The sequence below is a fragment of the Euleptes europaea genome, chromosome 8, assembly GCF_029931775.1.
Source record: "Euleptes europaea isolate rEulEur1 chromosome 8, rEulEur1.hap1, whole genome shotgun sequence".
In the NCBI taxonomy this organism is placed as follows: domain Eukaryota; kingdom Metazoa; phylum Chordata; class Lepidosauria; order Squamata; family Sphaerodactylidae; genus Euleptes; species Euleptes europaea.
The window spans coordinates 79,474,355-79,490,109 of NC_079319.1; the positions used below are offsets into that span (position 1 = coordinate 79,474,355).

The 15,755-nt window shown below is 40.5% G+C and overlaps 1 protein-coding gene across 1 annotated transcript in view; it reads right to left on the reverse strand.

Annotated features, from left to right (window-relative positions):
- The window catches only part of JARID2 (jumonji and AT-rich interaction domain containing 2), a 235,764-nt gene that overhangs the window by 28,688 nt on the left and 191,321 nt on the right, over positions 1-15,755 (reverse strand). The window contains exons 6-7 of the mRNA XM_056854075.1: positions 13,066-13,295; positions 2,768-3,797 (exon numbers count right to left, since the gene is read on the reverse strand). Coding sequence (XP_056710053.1) covers positions 2,768-3,797; positions 13,066-13,295 — 1,260 coding nt within the window. The remainder of the gene's footprint in view (positions 1-2,767; positions 3,798-13,065; positions 13,296-15,755) is intronic.

Here is a 15,755-nt window from a genome sequence, read left to right on the forward strand (position 1 = left end):
ATGGCATCAATTTAATCTTACTAAATTACTAATATTACTAAAAATGGCCACTAAAGTGTCTGTGGATGTTGGCTAAGTGGCTGGTTTGTAAGACATTAATAATAAAATGTAAGTAGTATGTATGTTGCACACAAGGGAAGGCACACACAATTTCTTACTGCAAACTTCTCTCCAAACAAGAGAAGAGCCACACAGGGTAAGGTGGAAGAGTGAGGAGGGTTAGTCTCTAACAATTGCTTTTATGTTTACTTTACATTAAAAATCGAAAACTCAATTCACCCATTCAGAATCCACTGAAAGTGACTATGTTGAAGGGCTGTCACTAGTTACATTGGGTGAAACCGGGATTATTTTGCATAGGAGGGCTTAAACCGACATTTCACTGCTGCTGATTTTAATTGATTTCAGTAGGTTCTTGCCATGAAGCAGGCTGAACCTTTTTATAGATCAGGCTCCTAGTTAGGTTGTTATCCTCCAGGTGGTGGCTGGAGATCTCCTGGGATTACAACTGATCACCAGGTAACAGAGATCAGTTTCCCCTGGAGAAAATGGCCATTTTGGAAGGTGGATTCTATGGCATTATATCCCAATTGAAGTCCCTACCTCCCCAAACCCTGCCATCCTCAGGCTCCATCCCCCAAATCTCCAGGTATTTTTCAAATTGGAGCTGGCAGCCCTACTCATAGGATAAAAGCACCATGGAGCTTTTTAACTTAAAGTTCATATGTATCTGATACAAGTATGTTTGGCATATTATTAAAAAGCCATGATTTGCAAGAATGGATTTCTTTCTTATCATGCACATTATGCTTGAATCAGAGCAAAAGGACATTCTGAGTACAACTCTGTATCATAAAAAATGATTTGCTCTTAAATCTACATATGCAAATACAATCCCTAAAATGAATGACAGTAAGTTGCAAATTCAGATAGAAGTCCAATCAGGTCCAATTTAGCTGCAGATAAATAAAAATGTAGACAGACTAGCCTGTGCACACACCTGTCTCCTCCACTTCCCCCCCTCAATGCATGATGTACTCAAGCATGATGAAGGAATGGTAGTTAAGAAAAACTTCAAGCAGCCACAACATACGAATACAGGTGGCCACCTTTACTGGACTGGTTTTCCTTAACACTAACTTGGATCCTAAGCCAGAATGAAAGTTAACTTTGGTTAAGCCATGCCTCTGCATACATATGTCATGAATAATCCAAGTTAACTTTAACTCACAGTTTCTTCATTGTGCTCTATGCAAGAAGGAACAGAGAAAGATCGAAAAGCAGGTGTTCATGCAAGTCTGGCACAAGCCAGGTTTGTGCACATTTAACTGAGATTAAACTGAACATCTGAAAGCAGCCTTCGTGGGGGTAACTTAGGTTTTGATTTAGAACAATAACTAGAGCTGCTCATCAACTAAAGAATTCTGAGTTGATCACCTCCTGTCTTTTAACCACTCAGTTAATGGATTAAAAATAAATACAAAGCATATCATCAACACCTTTATGTAAGTATCTCTTGATGAGATACTAAAACAAAGGTTAGAACCTTGCATAACTTTAGGCTTCCGAATTTCCACTGAAGTCAAAAGCAGCCAATTAGAATTTCATAAACAGAAGCTACCACTGGTTGCCTTTAATATTTTCATTCCTAGAATGAAAATAGCTTAAAAAATAAAACAGACATGTCCTTAACTCTCAGCTCTCAGCTTTAGTAAGAATTTCACATTACCAGTTAAAATTGGCCATCCAAACCGATCATGGCTAAACAAATCTATTAATTTTTAAAAGTGCATGGGACAAGAAGGCATTCTTCCAAAGGGTGCCTTTAATGGAAGAGTTCTTTTGCCAAACTGCTTTTAAAAAAATGCTCTTAACACACATGGGAGACAGCAAACTACCAATTCACTTAAATCAAACCTCACACAGATACTAGCTCTTGTGGCCCCCTACTGAGAAAGAGAATGAAACCACCATTTTGTGCCAAAATGCCCCTTAATGCTTTTTATTGTGAAGACATGAAATGCTTGCAGATTAATTTTTTTATTTCATCTGTTCATGGAAATCACTTTAAAGATATTATCAATGTAGTAGTGTGCATGTGCTGGCACAATGTTTAAGGAGAAGGGACTGGCAGAAAGGAAAATAAATTTGTTGATTTATTTATAGTGTTAAGCAAATTACTTATGCACATTTAACATACTAACACTGTATAATGAAGACTAATGAAGTTCTTGTATATCTGATGACTTCGTTTTTCTAGATTTGAGAGAATGACATACTTGCAATCTGAGTACAGATTACTTTTTTGCTCTAACAAAATTACTCAATAACTAGTGAGGAAAGATTAATGTGAATCATATTAGAAGAAGAAGAGTTTGTTTTTATACTGCAATTTTCTCTACTTTTAAGGAGACTCAAACCGGCTTACAATTGCCTTCCCTTCCTCTCCCCACAACAGACACCTTGTGAGGTAGGTGGGGCTGAGAGAATTCAGAGAGAACTGTGACTAGCCCAGGGTCACCTGGCTGGCTTCATGTGGAGGAGTAGAGAATCAAACCTGGTTCTCCAGATTAGAGTCCACTGCTCTTAACCACTGCACCATGCTGGCTGTATTACAGGAAAGCATCTCTGCATGCCTGTGGCTCACAAATCAACAGAGAAACTGAGTGTCTTTCAGCTTTCACGAGGCAGCAACTGAACAAGATCCTGAAGAACAACTTTCAAAATTGCCCTTAGTTGCAAACAGCAAAGGAGTCAAAGCACTCACCTATGAGTGGAAGCTCATCCATAGTAATGCCCTGAGATTTGAGGTGCTTCTTGATGCAGGCCAGCCGCTGCACATTGGGCCCCCAGCGCCTGCCCAGCTTGTGAATGTGCTGAATCTGGGTCACAAACCGCATTTCTTCATTTAGCTTGCACTCAGGTCTCCAGTCAGGAGGAGGGATCACCGTGCACATCCCATACTTCTCTACCTGAGCACGAACTGACTCAATGTATATCACCGGGTCATGGAACTCCTTTGCGGAAGGCCTGAGGATGGGAATCTCCTCCATTGTAGCCCACCCAGACTTGACGCTCACCTTCTCGTGCTTCCCCGTTGAGTCATGTGGCTTGTGCAAGGACTCCGTTTGAGAGGTAGAATGATTTTCACAGGAGGCATTTTCAGTTTTGTTATGTGCTTGTTTCCCTGGCGTATTCTTCCCAGCAGCGGCTCTCTTCGGCCTATTTCTTTCCAGACTTTTCTGTGGCACTTCCTGACTTCCAGGCTTTTTCACATGGCCGTTCAGCAAAGGCTTCTCCACGGGGGCCTTTTTGCTCGGGGCTTCCGTCACACCGGCTGTGCCCTTTAACTTCTTGGTCGGCGACTGCGTTTTGTCTATGTGGTTGGCCTCTTCCAGCCTTCTTTTTGAATTGCGTAGCCCCTCCCTCAATTGCCTCCCTGCCTCCTTAGTGCATGTCTTTTGGTTCAACTTGCCATTGACCTTGACACCGTTAACAGCGGTATTGTTGGGCTTGGCCGCTCCAAGGGATAGCACCTGTTTGCGGGTTTTTGCATTGCTACTTTCCGTTTTCCCTGAGATTGTGTGGTTGACGGGTGAACTGGGTTTGTGGTGATTTAGTTTGGTTTCCTTGACCAGTTCTTTCTTGGCTTTGGTGTATGTCACAGTTCCCTTTGTCACTGTTGCAGTGTACTTCACAGTTTTGGACGGTGAAGGTCTGACTTCTCTCATCTTTTTGGCACTGGCTGAGTTTGCACTCGGAGATGACAGTCGAGTGATACCGTTGACCTTTGAGACCTGGGAAATCCACGAGCATCACAAAGCAGGAGGAGGAAGAGGGAAAAAACCAGAAAAATCAATTAATAAAAATTAACTGTGGCCCAGTTAGATCTTACATGCCATCTCTAGATTACAGTCTTCACATTATAGAAAGCAACCTTGGTCACTTCTTAAAAAAATAAAGAAAACCAAATTTGTCACACACACACACAAAAACCTAAACCTGCTCGCTCAGTGTATGATGTGCTTGTCTTTGCTTTAGTCAGCTGACATTCTCTACAAAATAAAATCTCTTCCCCATCTCTTTTGCTTTTAAACTGGTCTGTAGCTTTCTCATCTGCCTTTGGCACCAATATTGGTAGAAAGGCTAAAGAAGCTGCTTGGTGCCCCTCCCCATGGTCCTGGACCTCCGAACAACTCTGACACCACCTGCTCCAAACTGCCACCACTTCTGAACCTTTAGCACTATAAAAGGATTGCACATGTATGCGGATGCACTTCAAATGGCTACTATTCAAAAACACTGAGTGGACTTTCGCTGTTCTAAAATTCTAAATAAATAAATAAATTTTATTTGCAGCCAGTATGCCAGATAAAACAGGTAAAACAGAAACTGACCATGCAGAGTATATGTTTACAACCAAGGTCAACAAAATTAGGAATCACCCAATTTTACATTTCCACAGATAAAGGATTCTAAAATACTAGTAGGAGCAAAAGTAAGGATGTGAGGAAGAGTGACTCAGATGATCCACCTTTTTGAACTAGTTCCAAGATAAAGGTTCTGTACCCTGCTAAACAACTGTAGTCGTCAATTGATCAGAATCTAAATGTGGCCCAGCTAATGTTAAGTAATGAAAAGCTGCCAGAATCTCTTTCCGCTCCTTTTCTGCCTTCTATTCCCATTTAAAATCCAACCACCATGTAATAAGCAGAATAACACATGCACCCATAATTGTATACAACGTTTCCCAAAAGGCCAGCCTAGATCAGAAGGATCCAGAGTTTAGAATAATTTCAGTCAGGAGGCACTAAATGTTTAAGAATTTAAATATTCATCCAATAATTATGATAATTGCCCTTTGATTTTTATAAATTTTAATCCAGTTTCTATCCAGTCAGTTTCACCTACATACAGTGCACCCAATTTAGCAAAAAAGTTAGTTGCAACAAAGTCATAGAACAGGTCTTAAGCACAACCAAATTTAATTTAATTGATTTCTACCAGAGTTAGTTGTAACTATAGTCTTTAGCTATATTCAAACATTGTGTCAAGCCAAAATTAAACCTGAATGTACACAACACTGGCTTCTTGTATCTGGGCTTGTGTTCATGCCTTGCCTCTTCTTCCTTTCCCCTTCCTTCTTGTGTGAATGGTGATAAAGAAATCCTGGTTTAAAATTAACCATGGTTACCTGTGATATATGACTAATGGCACGCCATTTAACCAGAGTTAATTGTCCCCTCCACAAGCATAGATTCTAAAATCTAGGATTCAATGCAGATTTAGAATCATGGTTTGCAGCAGGTAAAAAAACACACAAACCAGTTAAGCTGTGTGTCTGCATTTGTAGATCACACATAACTGAAGCTAGTTTTAACCCATGACTCCTTTGTAGCACTTTACACAAGAAGGGCAAAGTCAAGTGCTCATGTGAACGTAGCAATAAACTGGAGTTGTGCAAATTTGGCCTTCTTGACACAATGGTTGAATGCTCAACAAGAGGTCTGAATGCAGCTTTTGCTGGGTTGTTCCAATATTTATTTAGTTACCAACTCTCTAACACTTATTAGGGTGCTCACTAGAGGTTTTATGGTGTTTAATGGCTTGTTCTTAGTGTTTTGTTTTATACTGATGATTCATTATGTTACTTTTTTTTTTTACTTGTAAGCTGCCTCAAGAGGCAGCATATAAATTCCCTTAATGAATTGGCCAATATTAGACAAAAGCAATGACACTCTGTCAAAGGCAAGGCGAGAATAATCTCTACAGGGGAAAAGACCTTGCCTAACTTAAAGGAACATTGGAAACAATGAGTCTGATACTTGCAAGCAGAGCTGGAAAAGCCAGTTGCTACAAGGGATGACATATATTTAAATGATTATATAATATTGATTTACTGTTCACATGTTTTTGTAAATATTTAAACACTGGCCAGGTTATGGACAACTGGCAAAGGGTTACCTGTGCATTTCAGGATCATCTGTGTCTGCGGATCATGCATTTTCCAATGCTGGCTTACTGCTAATTGCCTGCCCACAGGACCGACACCACAGCACGTTAACGTGTTAATGTTTCTTAAAAAAAAATCAGTAATGGAGCTGATACTATGCACAAAATGAGTGGAGACCGGCAAAAACCTCCTCCTCCTCCTCTCTGCCACTTGCCCACCTTCTCTCTCTGGCGAGAGGGGGCGGCAGGTGGGGGAGAAATAAAGGAGAAAGCAGCAGTGGCACCCCCTTTCCCAGCTGCTGCTTGCCAGCTTTCTCTCCTGCACAGGGCTAGGAGTTTGGGAAAGGTGCCTCCGCCTCCTGCTGGCTGCTGCTGTTTGTCCACTTCCTCTCCCTGGCTGGGACGGTGCCTGGAGAGAGAAGAGGTAGCACTGCGGCTTCCTTCTTCCATCAGCTGCTCACACTGGCTGTTGTCTCAGCTTGCACAGAAAGCGCTTCTCTGATTTGGGGGTTCTTGTAACTCCCCCAGTTTAGTTTATGGTTTTTCTAAAAACCTCAGGGTTTGTAGTAAAAGGTCTTCTGTGTGTAAAAAGGTAAAGGTCCCCTGTACAAGCACCGGGTCATTTCTGACCCATGGGGTAATGTCACATCCCGACGTTTACTAGGCAGACTTTGTTTATGGGGTGGTTCCCCAGTCATCTTCCCTTTACCCCCAGCAAGCTGGGTACTCATTTCACCGACCTCGGAAGGATGGAAGGCTGAGTCAACCTGGAGCCGGCTACCTGAAACCGACTTCCCTCTGGATCAAACTCAGGTCGTGAGCAGAGCTTTTGACTGAAGTACTGCAGCTTACCACTCTGCGCCACGGGGCTCTTCTGTGTGTAGCTGGCCTCATTTTCTGGGTTTTTCAATTCGCAAAGGGTAGGCACAGAATTAGAAATATGGTATGAATGTAGCTTAGTCAGATTGTGGGCTTGGTAATGCTACTGGGTAAAATGTTAGATAGTTTAAATGGCTACTTCATTCAATAACATTTACATCCCTAGTAGCTACGCAGAAAGGCCAAGGGGACCCCACTATCCTTTTCTATTTCTTAATGGCATCTCTAGCCATAGTTGCTTCTCCACAGGTACTTACAAAATAAAGCCAAGCAACAAATGGCAGCACCTCAGTTTTTAATGGTACAAAACCCCAAGACCCACCATCTTCAGGTAGCCGGTTTCAGTATATCAATACAATACTTTTTTAACACACAAGCTCAACAACTGCTAAAAAGGCAACACAGAGATTAAAAAGCAGCTTGGCAGAATAATAAGAACTCGGTCATCACACAGTGCACATTCTCCATCGTGCTTGTCGGATGGTAGAGTACCAGGCTTCATGCAAATGAGTATGTGACGATCTATGTGAATTAAGGGGAGTAAATGTGCTCCAGATATTGCTTTAACCTGCTGCTGTGACTCTGCAGGGTGTGTCAAATTTGTCTCTGCTGTGAATACAGAGAAGCTCTCTTTCAGGGAGTTTATGACCCTAATTATGCACATCACTTATTTTTCTCTGGAAAAAAAGATGTTGTTTGTCTAAGAGAAGTGCATCCAAACAGCCACTTTCAAGTTCAGCCCATGGGAAACGATATTTTGGATCCTGGTAAATACTTTATTTTTCTCAGTGTAACTTTCTGTTAGAAGTAAAGTTCCACTCCCTTTTGCTGCTTCCTTAATGTCAGCTATCACATAATCGCACATATGCAGATTTAGTATGTTACAAAAAAAAGGAGCAACTAGACAGACACTCCACATGTTGAAAACAAACAAAAACATTAACTGGGATATAGACTTGATACAACAAAATACAACATACAAAATACACAAATGTACAGCAAAATGTTAAGTGCATAAAAATCATTCCTGGCAGCTGGTAAGAAACTGCATATTACGACATTAGCACCTGAAATATCCTTCGGTGTTAGCAGCAATTGAACCATGCTGTCAAATCACTCTTAAAAACAGTTGTTCAGTTCACCTACTTGCATGTAATGAGAATCATTAGCACACAAGCACACAGTATGATACAATGCAACTCAGGAAGAGGGAGGGGAGGTATGCCAAACCAACGGAAAATATATTATGTCAATACTGCTTTTTAATTCTCTCGTTTGGTGCCGTTTTGCATTTCTACTTCATCCTCATTTCCATTGGATAGTCACTTCCTTCATGCTAGATACTCTGCAGCCAGTTTTATTTTACTAAAGGTGCTTTAAGCAGTAGCTTCTGCTCTCATTCAAAAAAAGGTGACCTGCTTTGCTGTCCATACTAAGCACATACATGTGAGGTGCATGATAATAAGGCATGGAGAAACTTGGCCAGATATCACAACACAGCGATCAAAGCCAGAACTCAAGACACAGCCAAACACTCCCGATCACCAGATTCTTAACACCTAAAAAAGATATACTTTCACTTCTATGCATACCAATATACACAGTCTCTAAATTTTTCTCACTATATGCAACAGCCTTCATCTTGAGTGATATTATTTTTAAACTATTAGCTTTTGCCTAGCTTTAAACTATCCAGCTTTTGTAGAAGAGAAATTTGTTCCTAATAAAACATTTCCAGATATTTCCTTGATATCTTTACACATAAATGGATTTTGTAATGTAGCCACAAAAACAAACAATTGAAATGCAAACAAACATACAAACATTTAGCCATTTATTTAGAGTCAGGTGTTGTGAAGAACATAGAGGTGCTACTGTTCCTATCCTGGAGGATTCCAAGAATAGACAGACAGATATTGGGGTGAAAAAGGTAAAGGTCCCCTGTGCAAGCACCAGGTCATTCCTGACCCATGGGGTGACGTCACATCCCAACGTTTACTAGGCAGACTTTGTTTACTGGATGGTTTGCCAATTGCCTTCCCCAGTCATCTTCCCTTTACCCCCAGCAAGCTGGGTACTCATTTTACTGACCTCGGAAGGATGGAAGGCTGAGTCAACCTCGAGCTGGCTACCTGAAACCAGCTTCCGTCAGGATCGAACTCAGGTCATGAGCAGAGCTTGGACTGAAGTACTGCAGCTTACCACTCTGCGCCATGGGGCTCTTATTGGGGTGAAGGAGGGATCTAAACCCTAGTCCAGCAACATTTTAAGAGAGGTGAAACCATAGTAGCAGAGCACCTGCTAGAATTGCTAGCATGGAAGCCTAGATACAGGTTCCTTTTTTAAAAATCTTGCCATAGTTTTAATTTGGCCAGTGGCTGAAATGAATGCTGTATGGCAGTAACAGTCTCAGAAGAAATCTCTTGCCACTCTAGGCAATAGCCACAGCCTCAGAAGAGGCTACAGAAGAGAGTAAGATTATATAACAAAAATTCTGTTAATACGTTTGGATGTATGGAAAACAAACCACTTCTCAACAACAACCAAACACACACACATACTTTAATCCTCCGGCAGTTTTAAACCAGAATAAAAACTGCCAGGACAGAAACTGGGAAATTAAAACTGCAACCAAACATAATTAGGTACGTAAAAGGTACCTCAATAATAATTTTAATCTAGATCCTTCTGAGCTAGCTATACAGGTACATATTACTTCACAAATCTAACCTGCAACACAATTAATAAATAAATAGGAAGCCAACCTCCAGGTAGGACCTGGAATTCTCCCAGAATCACAACTGATCTCCAGATAAGTTCCCCTGGAGAAAATGGCAGCTTCAGTGGGTGGATACTATGGCATCACATCCCTTCTGACATCCCTCCATTCTCCAAACTTCACCCTTAAATCTCCAGGAATTTTCCGACACAGCATTGGCAGCCCTGACTATACACCATCCCAGTCTTCTAAAACAGTGCCTATCGATATTTGGGATAGGGTTGTATATCCCTACATTTCCATTTCTGATTCCAAATGGAACATTCTCCAAGCGCAGACAACTTTGCCAGATCTGCTTCACTTGTAATATTCTTCAGATACTTCATTACTCCTTCCCACCCACCCCCAAAAGAGGCTGATATACAAATCATATAAACAACAATACACCCCAGATATAAAAATATGCACAGGACAAAATAAACCACATCACAGTATATATTAGGCTACTTCGACCTTTTTCAAACCAGAAAAAAATCATGGGGAAAAAGATTGCATGGTCATGTTAAATAGATTTTGGATTTTACATTGTGAAAAGGCTATCTCTTTTACTTACTTTACGTACTAAAGAAAGCAAAAGTAATTATGGTAGGCAGTTTCTTACCTTTCTACTGATGATATGTCTCCCCCCATTAACCAAAAACACACAACCTTTGAGAACCAGCCTAATAAAATGGCTGCACTGTTGGCTGCGCAGGATCTCCATAGGGATCAGTTCCATCCCGAGGCAGTGCTTACACTGAGCGCATAAGAAAGAAGTCAATTTTAATGTAAAAAGAAGTAACAGTGATCGATCATTAGTCTTCATCACTCGTTACACTGCACGAACTAATCCGTAAACACCCCCCCAAAATCAGTCACTTCTTATGCTTGTTTGCCCCATCACACATATTGATTCAGACCCATTTTATCTTCATATTTCTCTTTCACTCAGTACTAAAAACCAACTGTTCTCTCAAACAGATAAACTTCATTTTTACCCTCCAACTTGAAATTAAGCATTATTCTAAGACCACTGGATGCCTGTACTACAAGAACAGCCTTCTGGACTTTATAGGCTGAGAAAAAAGAAAAGAGGATTTAAAAAAAAAAGGAAAACCTTGTATTTCCAAGGGTAGGAAACTCGACTGATGTTACAGAAGACGTGCAATATCTTTATGACCAAATATTCCTCTGATGGATGAAACATTTTGCCAATTCACTTGCATAACCAATAGAGGGCCTCGTTGAATTACATTTCCTTTCCCTTCAACCCCTTGGGGGATTAAAACCATGGGGTAGACAATATGGGAGAGAAAGCATGTGAACAACAAAAAACATAGGAAAGAGAGAAAAGCAAATAGACCTACAGCAAAGAAAAGTATTACAGAAAAACAAAAAGAGTTTTAGAACTCAGATCCAAAATGAAGCAAATTTCCTCCTTTTGAGCATGACCTACAATTTGACACTAATCATAAAAGGAGAATGCTGCGATTTAATGCTAGGCTGTAAACTTCATATCTTCCCTTGTTAACAATACTGTGAAAACAGGTTTTAACCCATTACAGGGTCACAGTCCTACAGTAAATTTAGCCAGAGAGGCATGAAACAATTGTGGTTGTGGTTACTTCTAATGACCACTTTGGAAAATTAAACAAAGTATTCCTTTAATTCAGAAATACTAATCTAACAGTGTAATCCTACTAGCAGAGTTACATTATTGATTTCAGTTGACCCTCAGAAGGGTATGACTCTGCTTAGGGCTGCACTGAAAGTTGCCTAATATTTTAAAAGAGACTTTATAGATTCCCCCCACTCCAAGTTTCATTATGAGTATTTAGTGCATATTGATGCTCCTATCTGCGAAGGCAACATATGTTATGAAAAGCCAATTTTTGGATTCAAGGGTGGAAAAAGAGTAAGATGCTAAAGAATGTCTAGATATCACAGCCACCAAAAACATTCCTGGTGGCTTCTCAGAAGCCCTGTCGCCATGCTGCGAATACCATACTTCCTTCCTCTATTTTGCCTGTCATTTATTCTCTTCCTACAGATACTAATGTCTTATGCTCCATTCAGGGTCTTAACCCCTTCCCCTCCTGCCAGTCTACAGAATCTATGGAGCCAAAAACAAAATCCCTTGACTGCTTTGATCTCAGGATAAAAACCTAAACCACTCCCTCAAAATCACTTTCCAGGTTATCTACAGCAAGTCTGAGCACCAAGTTTCTTGCATCTTCTGATTTATATGATTTTTTTCCACTGTGGCTCTACTGATTTTTGAAAATTTGTATGCAAACCTCTCTGGGTTGTGTGATACCTCTTGTATTGTCTTCTTCCCAGCTCTCCTGGACCATTCAGGGGGTATACTATTAATGTGGAGTATATAATGTATTTCTGCACCAGTGATATTGCAAAGAGTGAGATTCTCTGCTCTCTCGGTTATATTCTGGGATTGCAAGGAATCTTCATAGTCTGCTCAGTCTACTTATCCACATGAGCAAACAAAATGCATATTATATGAACAATATAAGCAGTGTTTGCCCCAATGTTTTTGTATATGAGCCCTAAGAATGGCCTACTGGTGAAAATGTACAAAGTTCTAAACAGAAAAAATAATTATTGGCCAATGATGGCTTGGGGCTCCTGACCTAAACACCAAATATGGTTGGGGAAGTTACCTCAAGGAGTGCCAACTGGGCAAACAGCCAAAAAACATTCAGGTCTTTACAAGTCTCTTCCAGCTGAACAAACATCAGCCCAAACAAAGCCTGGCTTTAGGTTCTGTTGATTCATGGAGGTACCAGAAAATTCTGGTAACTTATCTAAGAATCATTACCACAGAGAGAAGAAAATTAGTGATGTTAGATCAGAACAAAGAGAGGGGGCAGAACGTGTACAGATGTGGACCTCTAAATTTTGTGGTGTTTGTTAGCTGTCTGGTATTCTGCCCACAGAAGTCAGAACTTTCTCAGAACATTCAAAGTAAGCTGAGGCAAGGCCACTGCAAAAAAGACGTGTTTATTAACTTGAATCACCAGTGTGTACTACATATCAAAAGAGTAACTCAGGAGATTCTCCATGGTAAGTTCATTAGGGTGACGCCTTCCCTCTAATATAACTTAAGTGTATTTTAAAAAATCTTTCCCACTGACAGAAATGACTAAAAACCAGGTTAAGGGAAAAGGTTGTGTGAAACCATCCTCACTCCCAATCACACAGATTTCCTAGTGTATATTACGTAGAATCTCTTAGGCAATAGAGGCGTGACAGTAAAGTGCAAAGCCCCAGAGATCTCTATCAGCATGTGCCTGCCATTCACTTACTCACAGAAAGTCAACCCTATTTATTTTATTTATTAAAAACATTTCCCCTTCATACCAACCGTTACAAGCCTATCAGTATTGTCCTTCGTACAGAAAAGGGCAACATGCAAAGCATCTGAACCTAAACATACACAATGGCATCCCACAGGTTACCTGTTTCCTTAAGTCCTGAGCCGATCGATGAAGGGTGTGGTGGTGGTTAGCAGTGAGCCCTTTTGTGGAGAAGCTCATGTTTGTTGTAGGATGGTGATTAGCAGCAGCCTGGTCTTTTCGGCTCTCAGATCTGTGTTCGTTGTTTCTCTCCTTTGCTGGCGTCGTCTCTTTGATTTTGTGTTTCTGAACAGGCTCTCTTTCTCTTGTTGACTTGTTAGATCCGTTGAAGACTGGGAGCAGAGAACACAGATTCAGGAGGAAAACGATGGGTGAGAAGAAGAGAGGAACAAGACGGAAAATTAATTCTTGTTCAGCCTTTTCTTTAAAAAAACCAACAGGCACTAGGTAAAATACGGCAAGTCTACCTTGTCATAAAAAAAATAGTGATATCAAAATAGAAGACAAATTTATTGTAAATTAGCTGGAGCCTAAATATCAGACAAGAAAGATAGGGTCATCCATAAACACTGCTTACAGTACTGGTAGTCTCAGTGCTGTACCTACATGATTGGAAGTTACACTTCACAGACACAATGGCAAAGCTGCAGTGATTCAGATGCATTGTAAGAGGCATATACATTGCAATCCTCAGAACACTTTCCTGGGAATAAGCCCCATTGAATAGACCTGAACAGGATTGCTCTCATCATAGGGGCCTAACAAGAGCAAAGATTTGGGAGGGGATCTGGAGGATGTAAAAAGTAGGCATCCTATCCTCAGCAATCAGATAGGAGACTAACACACCCTTTCCCACGTTGGATTAATGCTAGGCAAACAAAAGTCAAAACACAATACCACACACATGCAAGTGTCAATGAAATGACGAACTGCCTCAACCCACACCCACACAAGACATTTCCAGTTCATTCTGTTTGCTCTATGGTTTCTTTGCTCTTAAGATCTAAACACACTCACACAAATGATAAGAATTCCAGTACTGTTATTAGCTTAGGGTGCATCAACTATGAGCTAGTCAACTGTTACAAAGCAATGTCACTGACTATTTAAAAAAACAAACCGGCTCTACCATATTCTCACATGGTAACCATAGCATTATCTTAGAAAACAGTCTAACCACTAAAATTTATCACACCCTGCATTTGGGTCCTAGCCATGTTGCAATCACTATCAATTGTGCCACTGGTTTTGCACCCAAAAACTATACTTCCTGTTGAATGATAATAAGTCAGTAGCAATTCAGCAGCTAACTTGTTTGCTCCTCTTAGAAGAGGAAATATATATCTGTCCTCAAACTAGTCAAAGGTCTAATCCATTTCCCCCCCCTCTAATTGACTAGTTTGAGGGGATTTTATGTATATTTCCTGGTGTAAAGATTAAAGAACTACTAAGAATGCAAGTTTCAGAAGGAACTGCCCACTCCACTCCAATAATCTCATAACCAGGGAAGGTATATTTTCTGCAGGTATATTTCCTATAACTTGTGAGGAGGAAAAAGGACTTTGGCAAAAGGATGGGTGATGGAAATAGTTTCTTTCTGAAGCATTATTTATTGCCAGCAGTTCTGCCAATAACAAAACAAAACCTCCTTTGCACAATGGAACTGAAATTTTGGGAAGAAAAATGGTTTCATAACTTCAGCTGGCGTAAGGAGCAGAGGACCCAGGGCAAGCGAACACCCACTGCAGGTGTCTCCTTCTCCATGCAAAAGAAACACTCCTCTGTGCTGGGAGAAGCTGGGCAAGCATACCTGACAGGACATAGCCAAGCAAGGGAAGGCAGGAAAGGCAAGAGTTTATCACTGGGTCCTAGGGAAAGAACACAGAACTGATTTACTGTGAAGGTGCTGCCAATGTCAACAGAATATGTATGACTTTGCAGAGGCAGAGGGGGGTGGTATTTTTTCATTCTGGCTGCTCAAGCTTAGGGCTTCAAGCTACTCAGCGCCTAATACGTTTTTCAAGCCCTAGCAACAAAGTACTGATCAATTTATCTGGATATGACACAAAGGCCATGTGAAGAAAATATGCTGTGACTAAGGCAGCTCTGCTGATTTGCAAGAAAGTAATTGATGTGATACTACAGGAACAAAAATGTTGCATTAGTGACAGTGCTAACATATTAACCTAGCAACTAGGAAAACAGAGTATCAAATCAGAAATGAAAATAATGCTGTTTGCAATACATACGATTTGCTGATGCTGGTTCAGAAAGGAGAAGAGACATAGAGAAATGCTAGAAGATGTGCCTAGACAGCTAGAATATAATTACTATGAAGTCTAATTATTTGTATTGGAATAATAATTATGGAATATGATTATGGAATAACTTAATTAAGACAAGGCTTTAAAATAAACCAACAATTGCTCTGTCCTCCTGAGAGCCAGAATGGTGTAGTGGTTGGACAAAGACTAGGAACTTTGGGTTGAAACACAGTTTAACCAAGGAAAGCCCACTAATTTCAATGGATTTAGAAAGGTAATTCTGTTTAGGATTGCCCTGCTAGTTGGGTCAGTCGTACTCTCAGCCTTTGCCTAGTAGTTTGGCTCTTTGGGCGGGGGGTGGGAGGCATTAAAAAAGCCAGCCTCTTGCCCTTTAAAATTTGAATCAGTGTGATCCAATTCTGCTTGTGAAGAGTTACAATGCAAACAGGGGTAAAAAGTGAAGTAATTATTTTCTTTTCTAGTCTAGATCGTTTATTGTTTATGGTATATGGTTTATACGGCTACCCT